This window comes from Asterias rubens, chromosome 19 (genome assembly GCF_902459465.1).
Source record: "Asterias rubens chromosome 19, eAstRub1.3, whole genome shotgun sequence".
NCBI lineage: Eukaryota > Metazoa > Echinodermata > Asteroidea > Forcipulatida > Asteriidae > Asterias > Asterias rubens.
The window spans coordinates 12330870-12354161 of NC_047080.1; the positions used below are offsets into that span (position 1 = coordinate 12330870).

Sequence of the window (23292 nt, forward strand, 5' to 3'; positions counted from 1 at the left end):
ATGAATTTCATGTTTTCCTTGTTTTATACAAACAATACAACCAGGTAAACATACCTTCTATATCCGAGAGACTATTTACGTCCTCACCACAGTCTTGGGATGTAACTTGAAGTAGTTCATGCATCCATGTTTACAGTTTGTAATGTTTGTAGCAACTTCCATTTCATTCTAAACTTCGAACACCTCGCTCTGGTGGTGTGTAGACAACAAAACACATTTTTTTTAAAGTAAAGGATTTTACGCCCTCTGTTGTTCAAAATGAACGCGTGAATAACGCTGCACCTGCTGCTAGCTACATGATTATTCATGATTAGGCTGATAATGCAAAAACAAACAAGGTTTGATTGGATTAGAGTTACGAGAGAAAGTGACAGTGGTAGTCGGTGGTAGTATATTATTCCTAATTCTGCTGAGACAAATTTCACATATTATTTTTAAGTTTACTGGTTTTCTGCATTTTTTTGTAGTCTACTCTAACTCTAAACGTTTTCGTTTTGATGCTTTAATCCACTCTCAATTAAGTCTATCCAATCAAAATCCGTATGTAAACACAGTCTGTTGCATATTGAAAGTAGTCTAGTGAACGTCCTATCTCCCTATGTGAGTCTATAATGTTTACACTCGTTATCAGACTATTTTGTTTGAATATTCATGAGGTACCTGTTTACAAAGCATTACGTTCACCGTCATTGCACCTGTTGTGCGAGCGTGAGTAAATTCTTAAGAAATAATAATGTGATAAATGGCTGCCTGGCTGCCGTAGCCAACGACGCGACGCCATCGTTTCTCAACACGAAGTTCAAGGAAAACAAGGATTTTCTTATCAGAAATGGACTCCACATGAATCCAGGATATACTAGTACCTTGATGGATTATGGATCGATAGATGGTGAAACTGGTTGGATTGTATAAATCGTCAAAATGTCTCTACATCGGTCCGTTGTTAGCGAGCCAGCCCACCGTCCACGGTCGCGCTCAGCACACAGTACAGGTGGCGGTGGTGGTGATCTGATGTCCGGGGGATCGCGAACAATGTCAGCCAATGTTCGCCGTCTCCACGAAGCTCTAAGTACAACTCTCCCAGACCACGATCGGGCTTACTTCGTACATGCCTTAAATGAGTACAACTCCCGAAGGAACGTTTATACATTAGTGGCTAATTTGAAGTCACTCTTAGACACGCCTGAGAAGAAAGTTTTGTACCTACTCCTTGGGAAGGTTATCCCTGCACCTGACCAACCCCTGTTCTGGCAACATGCTGAGCCTTTTTACAATCAGAGGGAACGATCAGGCAGCATTGGGAGAACGAAAACAGTTGCAAGTGTACAGAAACATCATTTTGATACAATGCCCTCGAGGACAAAGCCATCAGAATTATACCAGAATGATGAACCTCATGGTAAAACACATAGAAAAACTGCAGGGAGCAACTGGGAGGCGGATGCAAATAAAGATGTCCGAAGGATCGTTCTTAAGAAGTCCGATACCCCAGATGGAGAACTGGGGTTCAGCATCCGTGGGGGTTCCGAACACTCTGTGGGAATTTTTGTGTCGATGGTTGAGCAGAACACCATGGCCGAGAAAAAGGGACTGCAACCTGGAGATCAAATTATTCAAGTAAATGAGATCCCATTGGAAAAGATAACGCATGGAGAAGCTGTCAAGGTGAGATGGATACTAGTGGATGCAGTTGTCATGGAAACCGGAGCCATTTCTAAAGGAGATGGTTTGGAGAATGTTGTGTATTGTCATGTTTTAATTATCCCAATGGTTCATTATCAACTAAAATGTGATTTATCAGAAAACCACGGTTTGAGACCAAAGGGTTTAGATCATCACAAAAAATCTGGCGAAAGGCGCTTCTCGACTTCCATTTTTATATTACCAGGTCAAAATATATCCTCACCCATCTCCGAGAGATTTACAGAATGTAAACATACAGGCCGTTACAGAGAGGAATGGGGTATGGTACTTTGAACCGTACATAGTGTCAAAGTCATGAGAACAAAATTAGCCATTTTGAAATCTATATTAATTTGACAATCCCTAAAAATGTCATTTTAGTTCCTTCGGGCATTTGTGCACGCTGGGTGTTTTTTCCTTGTTTAGCGGACAATAATTATAGTTTTAGCTATCAATTCCTTCAGAGTAGTATTTTAAGAGGTAAAATAAAGCACAACTAAATAGTTGAATATAAAACAACAAATAACCTATTGTAAGTTTAGAAATCAACAATCACAAATCCGATCCCAAACATTGCAGAAACAAGCAGCTTACTTGTAAGGACGTTATAATGCGGGCTCTTTTACCGTTGTGAACGTGTATCAAGGAACAATGCACAAAGGGATGAAGTCATTATAATATTTGTTGTTTAAGTGGCAGCCTGACCATGAACAAAGTTCTGCTTCTCCTGACCTGTTAAATTTTTTAAAAGGTCAACACAAACTTATTCAAGGGTGCATTGCACTTAGCTGTCTTTTTGTCAGAATTTAACAATAATTTAACAATAAGTTGACAAAAATTTGCTTCAAAATCCTAAGCGCAGCCAAATTGCAAAAGTATTTTTATGCTACACAAAAATGAATTTGAGAACATAGGATTATGGGATTTTAACTCACAACCCTTTGCATTTTTTTGCAACAGTTAAGGGTTCGAATCCCACCCGAGTTGTCTGTGGATTTGTTTTGACTGAGCCCAGGAAAGTACTGAGTATACAATTCTTTTAAATACACATTGGTAAAGGGTAAAAACCAATTTTTATTCATCTCCGATTCAAAAATTACCCTATGCCACATGGTTCATATGACAAATTCAAGGGGTGATTACTCTAACTTTTAACTCTCGATCCCAACAATTTTGACCTCCGTTCCCATCCTTACTAGTTCCCCTGGCCACTCCACAACAATAAGTGTTTATAGCGTCAATGGCTTGTAACAAGATCACGCTTCTTTCTTAGGCCTACTGTGCTATTATTTAATTAGTAGCCTAGTGACAAACATAACTGTGCATGGTCCTGTGCCTTTTGTTATTCAAATATATCCTGCTGCGTCTTGTAAACACTCAGTGCACACGTATAATTAATTGATTTCGTAATCAATTCGTCCCTTAAGTGGTTTGGACAATTCAGTAGGCACGGGGTAATTGTGCGTTGTATCTGACTGATTGAAAATGAATGAGTGATGACAAAAGTCCACAGGTAAAAATATTAAAACGTCTCAAATACACTTCTATGGAAATGAATTTATGTAATAATATTATTACATACAATCAAATGGTAATTGACAAAGATATTCTTGCCCTTGTAATAATGATACACTTATGTGAAAGTATGAAATATTCTTGCCTTTGCCAACCACCATCAAAAATAGGTTTGAGTAAACAAAAATGGCATGCTTGAATGAAAATTAGGTGCAATGAAAAATATATTATTAATTTTGAAAAATTCCACAATATTTTTTAACCAGCATTTTGGAGAGCTTTCAAATTGACATGATTGTACATTATGATTAGTGTAAACCTAGACAAGACAATTTTAAATTTGTTGCCCCATGGGAGTCTGCCACAAGAACCGTTTCTAAAAACTGTTTTTTTTTAATATTATTTATAATTCTGCCATTGGCTTTTAAGATTGATGACCTCACAGATTGATGATCACCGTCTTAAAGTGTCCATTAGATATATTCATACAAACGATTCATTCATAGAACAAAATTAATGAAAAAAGTAAAAATTTGTAGAAAACTTACACAAACAACCTGCTAAATTGTATGTTATTTTTTGTAATCAACAATACTGCAATCTGTTAGTTGTGAAATAAAAACAACTTACTCTTTATTAAATTTTAATGACGTAAATTGAATATAAACCCTACTCAATCGACAATGCGTCATAGAAGTAAAAAAAATAATAATAATTATGCAAACTTTGAAATAAAACGAGGCCAGTTTATTTACCAATCTAATCCTCTTCACCAGTATGTATGTCATCCAAGGTTGGGAAATGCAATGTTTTCTTTTTTGATTCAGTATTACAAAGTGTTTTTAGTGAGGAGTTCCATCGATTAGTGACGGTGAAAGTCCTGTAGGCATATGCCGTTTGATTATTGATTGGTCACAGGTTGCATCACAGTGCTGTTCTTTTGTTGTGCTAAACAAACGTTAGGAGTCTCTGGGTGGTGGGATGTGAGCCTCTTGAATGTTTTAAAACGTTGAGGGTATACTTGTACATGATTAACCTTGTCTACATTTGGGGATTGATTTTGGGGTTTTAACTTTCTAAATCCATGGAGTAATTGGAGAGAGAATTGTTTGCCTTGAATTGTATCCAGTGTTAAACAAAAACAAAAATAATTTTAAAGGCATGGTCACTATTGGTCAAAAATCAAAATAATGTTTGTGGCTTTGACATATTATTTGAAGCAATTTAGATTCATTCATTGCATACTAATTAACTTGACATTCTCTGAAGGTGATCAAAATTCTATTCCAAGAGCTGAACTTATTTTTTAATAACGTCAAATCGATCACTGAAAAACCTCAATGACAAATTACACACTGGAAACCTTCATTCCTCCCCCTGTGTATCTAATTGTAATTTCTCAGTTATTTTGAATCAAGAGTCAAAAGCTGGACTCGCCAATACAGACAATTATTTGTAGAGCACCACATGCCTGATGCTTCACAAGGCGATTGCCTCCGTGCCCCCTGGTCATTGCCTTGGTGTCCTTGAAATGCTCCAGTAGAAGTTTACAGTTTCCTCATAGGGTGCCCTTTACCAAGGAGAAAATGCCCTGGTGCCCTTTCCCTTTCAAAAAGGAAGCATCAAGGCCTGGCATGCAACATCACTATAGGACTACCTGTGAGCCACAGGTTTGATTCCCATTCTTGTAAATGTTTTGTTGTTCCCCTAAACATAGACAAAATATTACACAAAATTACAATCTGTCCCCATTCCTGCTATCAGAAATTAGTAAAGCACCTGCACTTAAACCTAGGGGTCACATGTTCAAATTTGTCTTTGTTCACCTCAACATAGACAAATATTTATTAAACATTTTTGGGTTGAAAAACATTTTGCATGTTTTGCGTTTTACCACACACCGATTTATTATAAGCATTTTACACTCAGTTGGATTCCAACCCGCAACCACTTCATTCTAGAGCAGAGTTTTCTACCACTTAACTTGGTCTACCCATGAAATGAGTAGCTCAAGCTCTTTCTAGAGCTAACAATCCTCACAAAACAGATTTACGCGATGGTTGTACTTTGTGAGTTGACTAATTAGAGTTACTGTACTTGTTATTTTTCCATACAATGCAAGTTTTTTTGTATTGGGATGATGACTTGAAATGAATGCAGTAATGCATATTATTATCAATGACTTTTTTTATAAACCTTAACCCACAATAGGTCAAGGAAAGGTTATGTAAATATTTCATCAAGAAGATGTAGAATGCCTGGAGACTATTCTAGATGCTTTGTAAGTCAGAGTTACAAGGCGACTTATCAAAAACCTGAAAACCTGACTCCTAGAATAACAACTCTTTGTTTATCACAAAGAAACCCTGGCGGCTTTTCTTGTTTGTTTTAGTTTAATAACTTCTCATTTGAAGTAAATCCAGTTCAATATTCGAAAACCATCCCAATGCCTCAAAAGAGTAGCCCAGCGTAATCTTTTTAGCCATGAGCCTGACCCTTTGAACCAGCACTAAAATAGGGTCACTTTTGTTGGGGGGGGGGGGGCAACAGGGAGTGCTCCATTTTCTGGGGTGCACCTCACGCCAAGTTTCCTTTTCCAGAAGCCCCCCTTTGTTATGCTATTTATTGTTTACTTAATATTTTTTTATTATGCTATTTGTGAATGGAAAGACTGTGTAGCTTTAAAATCTTTGAAATTATCACATTAAATCATTTCCCTCTCTGGTTATTTTAAATGTCAGGATTTCAAAATGGAGGGTGGAGCATTGACATTTGGGAGGGGGGGGGGAGTACCCGCCTGTGTGAACCGTGTGAACTATCAATTATTATATAAATTGCTTTATTAACTGAACTGAGTGAAACTTCCCTTTGATGGTAATTTGTTTGCAAATTTTATGAACAACACAATTTTTTTTTTGGACAGTTTTTGACAGTTGTGAATGGTAGTAAAACATTGAAACAACACAACAACAGTACCAGTAGAGAACAAACGATTCAATATGGACTTAATACCTCACAGAACAGTTGAGTCTAGGAATCATATGATTTTCACATGCTATTTTGTGATATTCTTTTAATCTACTTGAAGTTATGTGGAATGAATTAGGAATGTTTTCAAAATGTACACTACATACATGTACATTGTATCTGTGGCACTAGCTATTGTTGATTGAATGGACCTCTACTGGTTGCCATTAACCCATACTTACTTGCTTACCCCTGCCTACATGTACATTGTATCTGTGGCACTAGCTATTGTTGATTGAATGGACCTCTACTGGTTGCCATTAACCCATACTTACTTGCTTACCCCTACATGTACATGTAGTACTCTCCAGGGAAAAGCAACCATGTATACAGTGGTGGCGTTACCATGGTGACCCAACGGTAACTCAATGAGTCAAATTTTACTGCAGTTCGATTGGAACCACGCACTGCACTCCGTTTTTATCATAACACCATAGTGCATAAATGATAATGCAGCAAAATAAGAAACAAATTTACTTCAAATTTGTGGAATTTTTGAAGATTATTGCTGTGGAAATTCACAATTTTTGTTTAAGCAGAAATGGTATCATGAAATCCGCAATGTTTAGCTTTATTTTGGGAGATATTCTCAATCTTAGAAAGGAAAATTGGCAAAAGAAGGATTCAGTATTAGTTGATGAATTGGCTTACAACTTATTGAGTCAAATCGTCTGTTGGTTGTCCCCACGCAATGTTGAAATTGGTCTGGTTATCAATTGGATGAATGTAGGCCCTCGCTGATAAATCAATTTGCAAAATGTCAGATGTGTACAAATGTAGTCTGTAGATGCATTTGTATAGCTTGGTATAGTGTATCTGTGCTGTGGTCATCATGTAGCCAGTGATTAATCAGAGGTATTTTACTGTGAAAGCGAACAGCATCATGCATTTATGAGCACAAGTTTTTATGAGCTTGATATATATGCACTAATTGGTAAAGTTATTGTTATCCACAGCCGTAAACCGTCCTTATTTCTGAGAATTCATAATATTTATGTAAATTGTAAAATACAAATGCAGATATCATCATAACAGCAATACATGTATATTAATTTTGAGCTCAACAATTTTTTTTTTACTGGAGCAGGATTTGAACCTGCGACCTCTGAATAAATCATGTGCTGATGTTCTACCAACTTAGGAGATTGACTGTGTTTAGTTACAAGTACTTGTGGTTCCCTTAGCACTAGTAGTGTATGTATCCTGGGCAAGGGGGAGGGGCATCGCAGGGAAAAGGGGAGGAGCATCTCAGGGATAGGGAAAGACCTTTTTTTTTATTAATAAAAAGGAATGGTAGTATATACACAAATTGTATGTTGATTTGTCATTTCCTTTGTGCAACTTAGGTGTCTTTCTTTACATATACTGTACGTGCACATAGAGCCTAACTATGATTATTATTAATATTACTGTTATTATTCTTATTATTAATACAGGTGCTGAAATCAGTCAAGAAGCTTGTGCTTTATGTCAAGTCAGTTGGCCGAGTACCAGGTTCTTTTGTCTCCCACCAGACCTACACCTGGGTAGACCCCCAGGGGCGCAGTGTCTCGCCCCCTCCTGATGTTGACCTGATGGGGCGAAGGATGACGGAATCATTAGGGAGGAAAAGCGGGCTGAACCTCCTCAAAGATGGGGATGAAAAGAAGGTCAGTCCTGCACTGGTTATTAACAAAACCTATTACTGAAAACTCAAAGGACTGAAAAGTGAAAAATTGTGGGTTTTTGGGGGCGAGGGGAGGGGGTGCGGAGAGGTCTAACCTCTTTGCCTTTGCAGGTACAGATTTTCACCTTTAATAGGACTGTGTATTTTTCTTTTTGCAAGGGACACATCTACAAGCCTATGACAATCCTGAAGTCCATGGGAAACATTCATAGCGGCAATACCTGGGCAACAGAAGCCATGACCTGAATGGCTACTGCACAGTTCCAAAGTCTGCCGCTAGTTTTTTGTACCAAGAAAAGTGATGGATAATTATACAGGCCTGTATGCTTCGTTTTTGAAAGGGCAAGGGTACCAAAGCATTTTCTCCTTGGTAAAGGGCTACTTACTTGAGAAAATTGTGAATTTCTACAGGAGCATTTCAAGGGCACTTAGGCAATGACCACGGGGCATGGAGGCGATTACCTTTGTTGAATTGCCTCTGTGAAGTATCAGGCCTGATAAATAAACATATACCCCCATCAAAGTGCAATAACCAAGAATGATGTGCATGCCCAATAATCAGCACGTTTACAATTAGCTCCACTAGGACTCCTCAAGGTTAAAGGTATTCCAGGTGGTCTGTGTTTAATTATCATATTTGTTCCACTTCGCTGCTCTTCCATTTTCTCTCAGCGAGTATTATAATACGATTAAAGATGAGGTACATGTATTGTTATTCTTGGTTAATTGTCCCATGGAATACTATCTGTCATGGCGCAGGAGGCAATTCATAAGCACGTCACGTGGGGGTGTTTAAATAGTTGATAATGACCAGGTACCCTTTTATTCCCTTATTACAGTGATAACTAATCCATGCCTAAACCATTAAGGGAAAGATAGAATGCTAAAATTTATCATTTAGATTGTTTTTTCTTTTTTTTCTTGTGGATTTGATCAGGTGAACCTTGTAGTAGATGATGGTGAGAGTCTTGGGTTGATGATCAGAGGAGGTCGTGAATTCAGTCTGGGTATTTATATTACTGGAATCGACGCCTTCTCTGTAGCAGAACAAGCTGAGCTCAAGGTAGGAATTGCAATGATTGTACATTGAAATTTTACTCCAAAACCCAATAAAGTCTCATTCTTTAAGTTAAAATTGTTTATTCATTTTGGTTTGACCCATACACACCGATGTGTATTAGTACTGTATACTCAGTACTTTCATGAGTTTGTGAAAAAAAACAGGCATATTACTCTGGTGAGATTCGAACCCAGGACGGTTTCAATTCTAGAGCAGTGTCATACCAACAGGCCACAAAGATTGCCGTTAGCTTGAGGCAGTTTGAATCCTATGTCTAATAATATGTTTTACATTTACCTTGGTCAACAGGTTGGAGATCAGATCTTGGACGTCAACGGAGAAAACTTCCTGGACATCAACCACCAGGAGGCCGTCAACATCCTCAAGTCTTCCAAACTGATGATGATGACGATAAAAGATGTTGGCAAGCTCCCTTATGCAAGGACGACCATCGACAGGACGCAGTGGATAACGGGAGACGGGGTGTCAGACTTACCCAGTCAGGTGTCCCGACCAGGGAGTGTGGTGAATGGTGAGACGGTGCACAATGGAACCAATGGAAACGTGGTGAATGGTGATCAACACAATGGCTTTCCTGTAAGTTTGGAAAGGGGTGAAAAGTAAAGAGTTACTCAAAATGAAGAAAGAAGATCGAGCCTAAACTGGGCCCAATTTCATAGAGCTGCTCAGCTCAAAACGTAGCAAAGCAAAACAATTACAATTTGTGGCTGGTATCCTGCTCATTTCTGCTTAGCAGAAAATTGTTAAGCGCAACTTCCTGTTTAAGCAGCTCTATAAAATTGGGTACAGAGCCTTCTATAAAGTACTGGAAGTGCATGCATAGAATTTCAATCATTATTCGCAAGGGAGTAGAGCAGAGGGCAACTGCTGCGAATTGTTCGTTGCGAATTTGTGACGTCAAGATTCGCTTCGCATTCGCAGGAAGTATGAACCGGGCTTAATGAGTGGTTCATTTTCCTTAAAAAATATGAGCATTTGACTTGATTTGGAATCTGTGACCTCTGGACTAACTTGCCGGTGCTCTACCAACTTAGCTACTAGCCCTTTAGTTGGCGCTCTCCCTATTTTGTCAATATCTTCATTCAGGGTACCAGTCAAAAACCATTCAAGCTTATAAATCATAATGTGAAACATTTAATTGACCTGCCTATGGTCAGATGTTTTATTTAAAGGGAACATTATTAAATGTGTAGATATATGGCAGAAATGTTTCCAGCAATTTTTGATTTACTGACTGCTAACTAGGCAAAACTGGAACACTTATTATTTGCCCCAAAATGTCTCAACATGTTTGTTCTCTCTTCTTAACAGTCAAATTTCAAAAGGGGTATAGCAGGCACCCAAGTCATGTACAACTCTACCCTCGGCACCGGTACCCAAGCCTGGGGTATGATCGAGGACCAGGCAAAACACCTGTTGAATGAGAACGAGAGAGGGACAATGATGTACTACCTTGGGGAGTACCAAAACGGGACCATCAACATCGACGCCTTGGTCATGGCGTTATTTGAGCTTCTCAACACACATGCTAAGGTGGGTTAAGCCGTGAAGGCATGTCAGAGATTTGGGTAACAAGTGTCCGAAAAATGCCTCAGGGAAAGCAAGTCAGACGAGGGTAGGATTGGTCTTATTTATCATCAATGTTTGTGCTGGGAATAAATGTTAATTTCTTGATATGTCTCAATTAATCCTCAGTGCTATTAGTTGGTTACCTTGACATCTTTGAAAATACTTTAAGTACAGAGCTAGTATCAGCCAAGGAAAAGATAACTTTCACTTCAAAAGCTCACCAACCAGTAGGCCTACCAATCCTCACGAGTAATAATTTGTGAATGTTGCAAAGTCAAGGGAATGCTTGTTGAAGACCCCCAAAACCATAATCGTTAAAGTCAAGGGAATGTTTGTTGAAGACCCCCAAAACCATAATCGATATGCTTATTTTGATTGTCATGAAGGTACACAAAGACCTTGACAAAATATGAACAAGAGAATTGAAATTAATTAACAAGTTCAAACTGATGTTGTAATTATGAATTATACTTGTACAATTTGTTAAAAGTATTATTATTTCTTTTTTCCAGTTTTCATTGTTCTCTGAGATCCGTAGTTTTGTGTTTCCGAGGGACATTGATCAGTTTGATTCACTGGTGCTAAAAAGAGAGGTTGAGTCAATGAAGGTAAGCATACAAAAGTTTTCATCATTTCTAGGCCGTGTTGATTTGAAGCTTTTTAAAAGTTGCCTACTGGACTAGTAAACTGTGCAATTTACTTTTGTTTTGTAAACCTATATTGTCAAAGCGTTAGATTCAAGATAAAATGGTACCAACCAGTTTATTTGTGAAAATGAAATTACATACACTGACTGCAAAATGTATTCACATCTGAAAAGGAAGAATAAAAACCAAAATAATTGACCATTTTTAGTAGCCACCAGAGCAATCTGAGCAGTGGTGTTTACTAGTACACAGTAGTTTTGAAGGATCAGTTCATAATATTCTCTAATATTAAACAAGGAAATTACTATGGTAGCATTTAAAGACTAATCACACAAAAAAACTACATGGGCTTTTGTTGCACCAACTACCGTTCATGTATAATACATTTACCTGGGTGCTGGTCCCCGTTCATTGAATCTGATGAAGAATAGTTGTTGCTATAAAAACTCATGCAGATTCTATGTAAGTAGGTATTCTTAAAGTGCTACCATTACCTTCCTTGTGTTATCAGACTAACACAGCTATTTTTTAGAATTCTCTAGTATAGTCGAAGTAAATACATACACAATTTGACCACTTCACTTTTTGGGAATAAACATACACACTTTTATCGGAAATTAAACTTTGTAATCTAACTCCAAAGCCACACATAATTTATTTGTCTGCTTTCATCTGGTCCATTGTGTTTCAACCAAAGCAAACCTTTGCCATTTAACAAAACATCTGTGGATCATCCAGAGTAAATATTCCTAACTTAGAAAAAAATATCTCGCAGGTAAATAAGCTCTGAGCAAAAATAATCAGTGTGAGCCAGAGGGCAAATCATATGTTCATGCCAGCTGTTGCTAATTCTGTTGAGGACGTGATGGCCCAATGTCATTGTGCTTACTGGACAATTTGTGATTACTCGGCGACGATTGTGAAATTGAAAGTGTGGTGTACTACTTTATGTGTAGACCAGAGTTCAATTAAAAGGAATAAAGTAAATATTGAAATGTTTATGAAGCAGATGATTCATTTTGGCCTTGGTGGTAATTTACCTGTGGAGGATTTTGACAAATATGGTTTCACTCTTTAAAACTGTGTTAAAAAGTACAATTTGTGGAAATTATTTATTAAAAACCTGAAAAAATTACACTTAAAGCATAATTTCTGACATGTACCCTTTAAATATTTACACTCATCTGTTTATAAGATGTGGATGCACTCTGATAAACGAGAAGAAAAAACAATCTCCATATTGAAATGGTTGATAGTGTTCACAGTCATGGAGTCTGTACAACGCTTGACAGTTTAGTCTGAAGATATTTGTTTATATTCAATTTAACCCAAGTGCCACACTTCTCATATTTCAATGATTAGACTAGAGACACTGTCTTGACCTTTCTAGTCCGACTTTGGTCTTGTTACATATCCAGAGCATCTAGCTCTACCGTATACATGTACAAGTTACTCTATCATTAATCCTAAATATATATTTCTTTCTTCGTTGGAGAATCTTTAAAATAATTTTTATTGTGTTTAAGCTAGTGCATTTTGTTTTCACTTGTTCCACTAGTTGTGAATATAAAATGTATTCATATTACATTCATAGAAGAATATGAAGAAGGTCCGGTTTGGATCGAAAGCTAAGGCCATCTACCCTACTTATTATATTCAGAAAAGAATACATTTTGCCAACTTGGATTGAATCCATCAAATCTCATTAATGGATAGTCACTCAACACATTCATAGAAACGTGGACAGAGTATTATAAGCCATGGGATGGATTTGTTGGCGAAAAGGCATCAAAGTCTCAAAGTTGAACTGTTGTTTCAATGTTTTTAGTTTGTATTATATGAAAACTTCTGTGGTTATTTTTATTTCCTAAATATGGTATACATAGAATTTCAAAATATTTGATTTAACTGAAAAATAAACTTGGTAGGCCTGTAGTCTTCGTTTAAGTTGTTTTTTCATTCTTTATACACTCAGGATTTTCACAGTTTATACAAAATAATACTGTAGTTTTAAACGTTTCATTTCTATGTTTTGTTTGCAGGCCAGACAAAGAGGCCACTTTATGAATGAAAGGGAAAGTTCGTTTGATACGTTCTCAACTGGCAGCCATTATTCGTCAAGTTCTATCGACTCTCGGCCGATCACACCACCTCATGTTCCTGCCCAGTTACCATCCTTCGTCAAGGTAAAATCTTCACCATTCATGTCATTCATTTTTTGACATTTATTTTGTAGCAATTTTCTTTTTTAAATCACCCTTTCCCTCAAACATATTTGTTACTATTCCATGAATTTTCAGCTTTCCTCCAATATTTTCAGAAATTTCAAGCTTACTGAATGACAAATTAGTTATTGATAGCTAAAGGCTAGAAAACAACTTTCAAAAGTCATAGTTGGAATTTCAAATGTCATCACACATATTTGTATTTAAACTCATGACCCTTGGTTGACCTTTGCAGATGACCTCTGACCAGGATGAGTGGTATAATGGATTTGACCCCAGGCAGATCAATGATGATACAAATGGACTTCCAGATTTCTCCTTACCTGTAAGCTTGTTTTGTTAACATTAGGGCAAAAAAAAAAGTTTAGCGTCCCTGCCCACTTCATTTTTGGAGGCCGCCTCCTTTTTTTCTTTAAAAAAATAAAAATAATTTTGTAACAAACTCGGACAAGGCAAAATAACCCAGCAGGTTGTCTTTAAAAATATGCATGAGGCCATTGATATATAAAAAAAACAAATAAAAAAAAACGCATCATTCCTTTTTTTTAAAAAGGCAGGCTGCTAAACATGTTTATTTTTATTTTGGCCAAAGGTGTATCATGGCCCTTACCTTGTCCAGTGTCAATCTCATAGAGCTTGCTAAAAGCTTTGTAAGCACAAAAGGTATCTAAGCACAAACTATCGAAGCACAAAAACACTGAAGTAATCCAAGCACAAATGTTTTAAGAACGATAGTTTGCAAAGCTCAAAAGTTTTCCAAGCATAAACTATCTAAGCACAGAAGTTATCCAAGCATGACAGTTTTAAAGAGCAGTAGTTTTAAAAACACAAACGTCATCTAATCTAACCATAAAAGGTTATCCAAGTGCCAAAGTTATCTTAGCACAAAACAATTTCGCTTACCAGCACTATACCGTTTGTGACTGGTTCACCTCTTTATCAGTTCACCACTTTTTCAGTTTGGTAATGACACAATGGTATAGACTGAGACTGTTTAACACAGTTGTGATGAAACTTGAAGCCTATAATTTGATTAAAGGAACTTAAATGTAACAAAAAAAATTGTTATTTTTTCAGGACTTTGCAATAGATTCATCCCCTCCATCACTCATCAGACCAATAAGTAACCCAAAGTCCACAAGAATCACCCCTACAAAATCAATGCAACAGTCCAACCAACGCACCATCACTGTGGACGTCCATCACCATGAGGAGCCTTCCACTAGTAGAGGCGGGAAAAATGGCCACGATGGGATGTACAGTGGCTCAATGAAGAGCCCAAGTGAAGACAGTGGGGTAGATGTTAATGGTAGTAGAGTCAGTAGCAGAAACGGCAATCGGTAAAAATCATTCCATAGTTTTATACTTTGCCCATAGTCCCGCTCCCCAAACAAATTAATAATGAAATAATCGACAACAATTAAATAAAAAAAGTGAATAAAAATAGAATTGAATAAAAATTAGCAAAATTTAAAGAGCTACAAAGCACTTGAGCAGTATTCAATACATGGCACACTTTTTTAACAAAAGAGCTCAAATAAAGTTTGATAGAAATTAATCAAAGAAGGAAAAACACAAAAGAAGAAATGACCTAAAAGTTTTGATCATAATCGCTTTATATTCAAACAAAAGTCTGCTTCGTCTAACTTTAGTTTCTTTGTGAAACCATCATCTGGCTTGGTGAAGAGGTTTTTTCATCCTGTACATGATATATACCCACTGTTACCGGACCCACTACTGGAAATGTGACCCTTTGGATTTCCACTGCTATGTTTACAACCCACACCAAAGATATCCACTGCTACCCATTAGTACCCACTGCTAGAAACAGGACCCATTGATTTTCCCTGCTATGTTTACAACCCACACCAAAGATACCAACTGCTACTTGGTACCCACTGCTAGAAACAGGACCCTTTGGATTTCCACACCAAAGATATCCACTGCTACCCATTAGTACCCACTGCTAGAAACAGGACCCATTGATTTTCCCTGCTATGTTTACAACCCACACCAAAGATACCCACTGCTACCCATTGGTACCCACTGCTAGAAACAGGACCCATTGGTTTCCACGGTTGTAATCAACAAGCCCCCACCTTATCCCTGCTTGCCTATAATGGTTGCACTAATCCCAATTTTGTTTTCCTCTCCCCTTGTTTCCACCCCCATGGCTGCTTTCACTGCATGATCCACGTTGAATCAACCTCCTTAATTAATGGTGCATTCCTTTAGCTACAAGAAAAGGTATTTACTAACATGAAATGGGTTGATACTAATGCTGTAAAGAGGGGTGTTTTGATGGGAGGGGGTATTGTTGCTATTTGTAATTATAATGTCATGAGAAAACAAAGTAAGAGTACCTGACAATCAATGGGCTTTTTTAGGGCTCAGGCTTTCGCCTGGGCTGCTTCCATAGTTTTGAAAAAACCAAAGCCTCATTTGTGGTTTAGGAAAACTAAGCATGAGTAGGTTTACAAGGCCCAGTTTAAGCCGGTGAGCACCAAACTTTGCTATTAGCAAAGAACAATTCACTTAGCACAAATGAATCACCATCCAAAATAATATGTTAATGTACTCTCATTGCCAGAGACTGGTTTCCTGATCGTTTTTGCTTAGCAAGTGAAATTGATAACCAATATTAATTTTCTTATGGTTCTTAAGCACAGGAAAGATTTAAAATACAACAATCTATGTGTTATTATTTGGTTTGACTTTTAAGCCTTTAAGCACTATATACCGAGTACTTCCCAAGTTTTGTGGACAAAAATGACAGGCATATTGTTGGGATTTGAACCCAAAACCTTTGCCAATAGTCTTAAGTATTCAGTGAACCCACAACCTTTGCCAATAGTCTTAAGTATTCAGTGAACCCACAACCTTTGCCAATAGTCTTAAGTGTTCAGTGAACCCACAACCTTTGCCAATAGTCTTAAGTGTTCAGTGAACCCACAACCTTTGCCAATAGTCTTAAGTATTCAGTGAACCCACAACCTTTGCCAATAGTCTTAAGTGTTCAGTGAACCCACAACCTTTGCCAATAGTCTTAAGTGTTCAGTGAACCCACAACCTTTGCCAATAGTCTTAAGTATTCAGTGAACCCACAACCTTTGCCAATAGTCTTAAGTATTCAGTGAACCCACAACCTTTGCCAATAGTCTTAAGTATTCAGTGAACCCACAACCTTTGCCAATAGTCTTAAGTATTCAGTGAACCCACAACCTTTGCCAATAGTCTTAAGTGTTCAGTGCTTACACACATCAGTGCAAGGGTAATTCAAATAATAATCTCTATCTCGCTGCAAATTTATTGCTATTTAGATCTGTTTGTTGTTTTAAATGTTTGCAATTGTAATAATAGAACATTACTAACCAATTGTTGTTTTCCTTCCTGACAGCGTTACAATATCTCCTATCCCCCCAGTCACTATCCACAGTCCTTGTAGTCTGAGTGACATGGAGAGTCCAACATCATCTCTAGGAAGTCCTCAGTCTGCAAGTAGCCCTGAGCCAGCCTCAACAAGGCATGGCTCCTCCCATCGGCTACCAAGGAGTTTGAGTCTAGACAGTCTCTCAACAGAGGGCTCTTCTGTGGCTGCTGTGAGTTATTAAAAACAAAAATGAAAATCCATTTATTGAATATTTACTTTTAGCCAGTAATGAAAAAACCCAAATTGTTTGTAATCGTCTTATCCATTTTTAGTTGTTTTTATTGTTGTGTGTTAAAATGTAACAATATTTTACGCTTTCTTCTCAAATCCTTCAAGATAAAAAAGTTTCAAATTTGATGATCTTGAAAACTATCACCTATCCTGAAATATTGAAATGATCCTCTTTTCAGTTGGCTGAATCACCAAGGAAGACCAGTTTTAGCAGTAGTGAGCACAGCATTCCCCGCAGGATCAGCGACCCTACACATGTAAGATACTAATTCTTTTCTGATCTTTCTGTTTTAGCTTGGTTTTTGTAAATTGATGATAACAAATCATAGACATGGTTAAATTTATGGTGTGGATAGAGCCGTTACCAGTCAATTTGAAAGCTACGCCCGGTGGAAGGTCCAGAGACCTGCTTGGAGAATCTTGCCAGAGGAGGCTAGGCGGCTGCTAGCTAGTGTCCCATCTTAATGGGTTTATTCTAGTTTGTCTGGGATGCATGCACTTTCAGCATCTTCTACCCAATCCACATCTGCTATCCGTTTGAAATTATGTTATCTTGACTTGTTTATATCACCTTACTTGTTTATATCACCTTACTTGTTGATGGTAAACATTAAGGTTTGTTGCCGTTTTCCTATCATTTCCAGCATGATCTGCGAGAGCAGAAGAAAAATATTGAACAGAACAAAATGGCATTTGAAATTATGTTATTGACCTGATTATATCACCTTACTTGTTGATGGTGAACATTTATGGTTTGTGGCCGTTTTCTTATCATTCCCAGCATGTTCCGCGAGAGCAGAGGAGGAATATTGAACAGAATAAAAAGGCGAGTGAAGCTTTACTAGCCCTCAAGAAGCAACCAAGGAGTAAAATCCACCTGGTCAAACCATCCAACCCTCCTCCTCCTCCTCCATCCTCAGTATCTCGCTCTAGTACTCCTCCTCCCCCTCCTCCAGTTCCTGCACCACCTCCACCTAGGAGCATCCCTGAGCAACCTTCTATGAGTCATGGAAGGGGATCAACACGACCCCCTCCTCCTCCAAGGCAAGGCTCTGTTATCACAACCAAGTCAACGCATTCACAGCAGTACAGCAGGGCCAATTATGAGACACCTGATCAACCCTTGACTCATGGTGGCAGCAAACGAGCATCACGCAGCAGCATTTATACAAACTCTAATGGGATGAACGCACACGTGAGTAAATCTGCTATTTCTGAAATTAGAATTAGTCCAGTACAACTTATCTCTTGTCAGTCAAATAAAACATGGATGGGGAAACTCTGATCCCTGTTTTTGATTGGCTATCATAAACGCACCAAATTTTTATTGCCATGGGTTTTCAAAAAGTTTTTTTCGCCAAAACGCATGCCTAATACAAATGTATGAGGTTGGGTTTGATTTCCATGTCAAATAAAACAATGTCATTCTTCTATGACAGGTATCGGAGCGAGAGTCAACGGACACACTGAAGAAGGTTCAGTTCCCATTGGTCAACCTGAATGACGAATTCCCAGAAGGGATGGAACTAATCAGCGTTAGAAAGACAAGACCTAATCTGGGAATAGCAGTAGAGGGAGGGGCTGGAACCAGACAACCTGTTCCAAAGATTATTAAGATTCAGGTGAGTTGAGAGCAATTTCTGTGAAACGAGACTTTTTTTTTTTAAGTGTGAACAGGTCAACACCTTTTAAAAAATTTCTGCAAATTAGCTCGAGGCTGACACCACTCCATTGCTTGTATTTTACTGATGGAAGGAAAAATATGAACCAGTACGCCTCTGTTTATCAAATTCGACTGTAGACTCACTTCTGCATCTCTCCTGCGCCAGAAGTGTCCATAAGACGGACATGGCGCATTATAACTGGCCTCTATTATTATTATTTTAAAATATCAGCAACTCCAGCTGGAGGCTGACACCACTCCGTTCTTCGTATTTCACTGATCTGTTTTTTTCTCTCTTTGTCATAGTATGAAGGATCAGCCTACCACAACAGCAACCTAAAAGTTGGTCATGTGATCCTAAAGGTCAACGGAAGGTCATTACTGGGTCTTTCGCATCAGCAAGGGACGCGTTGCATTGCGCTGGCGTTTAAAAACAAAGCCAATGACAGCATCAACTTTCTGGTGATTGACTCTACCAAGTACGCAATACAGTACTAGAATCAAGATAAGGTACATTTATTGGTCAATTTAACTTTGTATAGTTCAATATACCTTTTTAATCCTCAGCGTGTCTGGCCATTTTATTATCAACCCATGTTATTTTTACTGAAATTATGATACTTTGTTGTGATGGGTAAAACACAATGCAAACCAGACACTTAACAGAGGCACAGGAGGCAGTTGTCCCCCCATGCTTGTGTTCGCTTGAAGTTTTCCAGTGCAAATAAACATTTTGTTCACTGAAGTACCATTTATACAAATGAAGTATTCAGTATATAATTCTGTGTACAGTTGTGCTGCCATGCATAATGGGAGACTTTGGAACGCTAGGTGGCAGCAGACTTACCAGGTAAATTGACATTATTTTTTCATATTGAGCAAGCTCACAATTCCAAAAACAATGGTTTTACCTAGTAAGTCTGCTGCCCCCTAGAGTCGAAAAAAGTCTCCCATCCTTGCACTTAAATGGTTTCAGCTCACTGTAAAATGTTCCTAAAATTAGAAGGCATTATAAGAAGAAGGTGACATGCAGAATTTTCTAGGTTAACACCTTCTTGCAAAACAGGGTTTTTACAGTCTTTATAATACAAATAAAAGCATTATTTTTTGACAGCATTATTTTACTCTTGAAATTCGCTTTAATAATATTTTTTAAACTTTACCAACTGTGGCTTATTTAATCACCTTGAACATTGCCTTCTATTCAGATTCATTTTTATTTATTGTTAGTACTGTTTTTTTCAACTAATAAATTAGCATTTTTTCCCTACAATTTTGTTTCATGGAATCAACAAGTCAAACAATACATACAAGTTACAATTTTATAAACTCCTGAAGAACACACGCCTTGAACATTTACATTTTTAATTATTTCATTTTATAAACTATGTAATTCAACTGTGCCGATAACTTCACAGGGATATGTGAGATACTCTTTTCTTTAAAACTGCATAATTTGAAAATTTGCCAACATTAAATGTTAACAAGGTTAGCTGTCAGAAATGCAGCAAATAATTTTCAATCTTTTCTACTTATAACCCCAGTATCCTTTTCTACTTAAACATTTGAAATAATGTGCCTTTTTGTGAAGCTTTAATAGCAATAATTGTGGTGTCTAAGCAGTAGCTATTTTTTGTACTGAAATCCTTTGCCTTTTATGAACTGTGCCTACAAAAATATTTTTACCTTGAACCGTAATATTCTGTGCAAATGTGGGGAGCACTTGCAGGTTAACTAGATACGACCAATAAAAGTCACAGCCTAAAGCGAGTTTGACTAATCCTACTCACACTGTTGTCAAAGCTTAAATTATGCTGCTACAAAATAGCTGGTGTTTTTTATTCAATGGAAGTGTTCTAAGGTACTTATTCTGTGTGTGTGTGTTATGGTTAAGTGGCAAATAGTTTTGACATTAATTTTGTTTTCTGAAGGTAAAACCTTTTAAAATGATAAGTTTTTTAAACTTTCATTTGTTACTTTGCCTTGGACATTTGGTACAGTATCCAACTTAAAATAAAGCACTTGATAGTTTCAGTACTTTTTTTACCTGTTTGACTTTTCTATAAAACTATTTTTATACTTGTGAAGAGAGTACATTGCCTTGTCATTACCTTTGTACATACAGAACATTCCATAAACAATGTAGATTAATGTTGTACAATGTCCTTTGTGTGTGTGTAGGCCTACTTTCATAAACTTGTTACGGTTGATTTTCGGGTTCAGCAAGGCTGTGTGTTTGTTTTAAACTTCTTAGTTTTTGTTGTACCTGAAGGTTTGATTTAAGGTTCGCCCTCTGGATTACTGGAAGGGGTTGTGACGTTATGATCAAAGGGGTTGTGACGTTATGATCAAAGGGGTTGTGACGTTATGATCAAAGGGGTTGTGACGTTATGATCAAAGGGGTTGTGACGTTATGATCAAAGGGGTTGTGACGTTATGATCAAAGGGGTTGTGACGTCATGATCAAAGGGGTTGTGACGTCATGATCAAAGGGGTTGTGACGTTATGATCAAAGGGGTTGTGACGTCATGATCAAAGGGGTTGTGACGTCATGATCAAGTTAGGCCTGTTTACTAAACACTCGAGCACCCTTCATAGATGGTACTGGGTACTGGTGACTGGGTGTGCACAAGCGGTAACTTGGTGAGAGTTCATGTAAGCTTTGATCATTATGACACAGCACCTTTAATTAGTTTCATTATTTTTTTTCTTCAGTATTTCAAATAGGGTGTTGCACACATTGTAAAAATGAATTTTTGTCAAAGAGGCTGATTTACAGACATTTACATACAGAATTCCAAAAGGCATTATTTACAATTTCCTAAAAAATGTATTTTGAGAAGAACTGTTATTTAATTCTGTTCTTTGATCTGAGGTGACAACCATTTTCACCTTGAATATTTTGTACAAATTTACCCAGTCTGAAAATTACACTTTTCTTGCAAGAAATACCAGCATTATATGGAAGCATTATTGGGATTGAACGAGAATTATTTATGACTTACACAAACACAAAACATCATGACTTATTGTGAGATTCAAGTCATTATTATGATAAATTTTATGAGATAAACTATCATAATGGTCTGAGTCTTAATTATAAGATAATGTCTATATCATAATGACTTTCTTTTGGTTTCCTCACTGGTTATATGACACTTGGGTAGCATTGGGATTTTTGATTTAAACAAAATGCATTGTATTTATTTAAAAAACTTTTTTTTTAAAAGCTATATATACTTATTTATTTGTTGTGTTCAAAGGCTGCCTAATGTTTGCCAACTCCTTGCTGACAAAACTTATTGTAATGTTGTCAAGAAATCTATGTTATAAAGTGCTGTACTCCATATTACCGTTTTGTGCATGATTCTTGTTTTCAAATCATCACACAAATTGTACGTATATACTTGTACAACTTTTGTTTAGGATAATCAATGTTGTAAAAAAAAAATCAAATTTTCATTACAAAATTTAATATGGATTTTCTTGATTTTTTTTATAGTATATTTGAGTGGTTTACTGCCACCTCGCGTCTCCAAAAGTCTACATTATTATTGAAAGAGGTTGATTTTTTTTAAGGGAATTGTGCCCAATGGTTATTAGGTTCAATGGTCCAATGAGCATGTGTGTACGTCAGCCTAACCCATCACTGGGTTAGGAGTTTGGGCTGGAACAATGTGAGCCAATGTTACAAAGGTATACCAAAATAATTGTAAATATCCCCAAGCCAATTTTGTATTGAACTTGATTTCATGCAAAGCTTCACATCTACTTACTTAAACATTGTTTTTATTTCATAATTGAATCACGATAGCATTTACTCTACATCTTCTGATGTCTCAATTTTTGGGGTGTAATAGAAAACATAAAGATTTTCGGTACCTTTGTGTTCATAAAGTCATTGTTCATAAAGCCGAACATTAACAGTTACTCTCGATACAATTAACACATTCGGTTCTTTGAAACAAACCGCTAACGAATGCGTTTGTTGACCAGTGCCAATAATAATTGTTAGAATTTATTTGAAAACTGATTTTGTTTTTGTTCCGTCCTCGAATTCGTAATTTTATTTGACGATATCTTGTGGCAATTTCTTTAATTCCATCCATTACTTTGAACCAACTGTGATTCGGTTGTGTAAATTCAAAATTATTATTAATTTATCTTAATTAATCAATGGTTTGTTATTAATTCACGATTACGCCATAGTACATTCAGTTTAGTTTGCATGAAAGTATATTGATAAGGTTTTGTGTATCCTACAAATATAATTGAGTGTTTATTATTTCATTTGTGTCATGTATATACAACTTGTGGAGTTGAAAACCATAGTTTGTTGATATTAAAGAGTGAAGAGGACTGAAACTTGTTTATGTTTTGATGTGTTTGCATTGTGGAAAAGAGTCGTCCAAAATATCAGAAAACAAAAGAGCAAATTCCTGCTAATTTAAAATCTGTCATACGTGGGCCTTGTCTTGATTTCAAGACCATCGTTTTGCTGCGAGCAGACGTAGGTGCATTGAGTTTTATCAATATCAGTTGTAAACGACTTGAA

At 37.1% G+C, this 23292-nt stretch overlaps 1 protein-coding gene across 2 annotated transcripts; it reads left to right on the forward strand.

The window, feature by feature from the left end:
- The first annotated feature begins 762 nt into the window (after window positions 1–762).
- On the forward strand, window positions 763–23102 carry LOC117303089 (whirlin-like). Of its 2 annotated transcripts, XM_033787164.1 has the most exons (15): window positions 763–1665; window positions 7662–7874; window positions 8829–8954; window positions 9261–9548; window positions 10284–10505; window positions 11054–11149; window positions 13231–13374; window positions 13649–13738; window positions 14491–14753; window positions 15649–15660; window positions 16811–17012; window positions 17254–17331; window positions 17856–18269; window positions 18514–18696; window positions 19044–23102. In XM_033787164.1, the coding sequence occupies exons 1-15, from the start codon at window positions 922–924 to the stop codon at window positions 19233–19235; spliced, it is 3267 nt and encodes a 1088-aa protein (XP_033643055.1). In that variant the 5' UTR covers window positions 763–921; the 3' UTR covers window positions 19236–23102. The 2 variants fall into 2 exon arrangements, with proteins under 2 accessions (XP_033643055.1, XP_033643057.1); XM_033787166.1 differs by lacking the exon at window positions 15649–15660.
- Window positions 23103–23292: the final 190 nt, after the last annotated feature.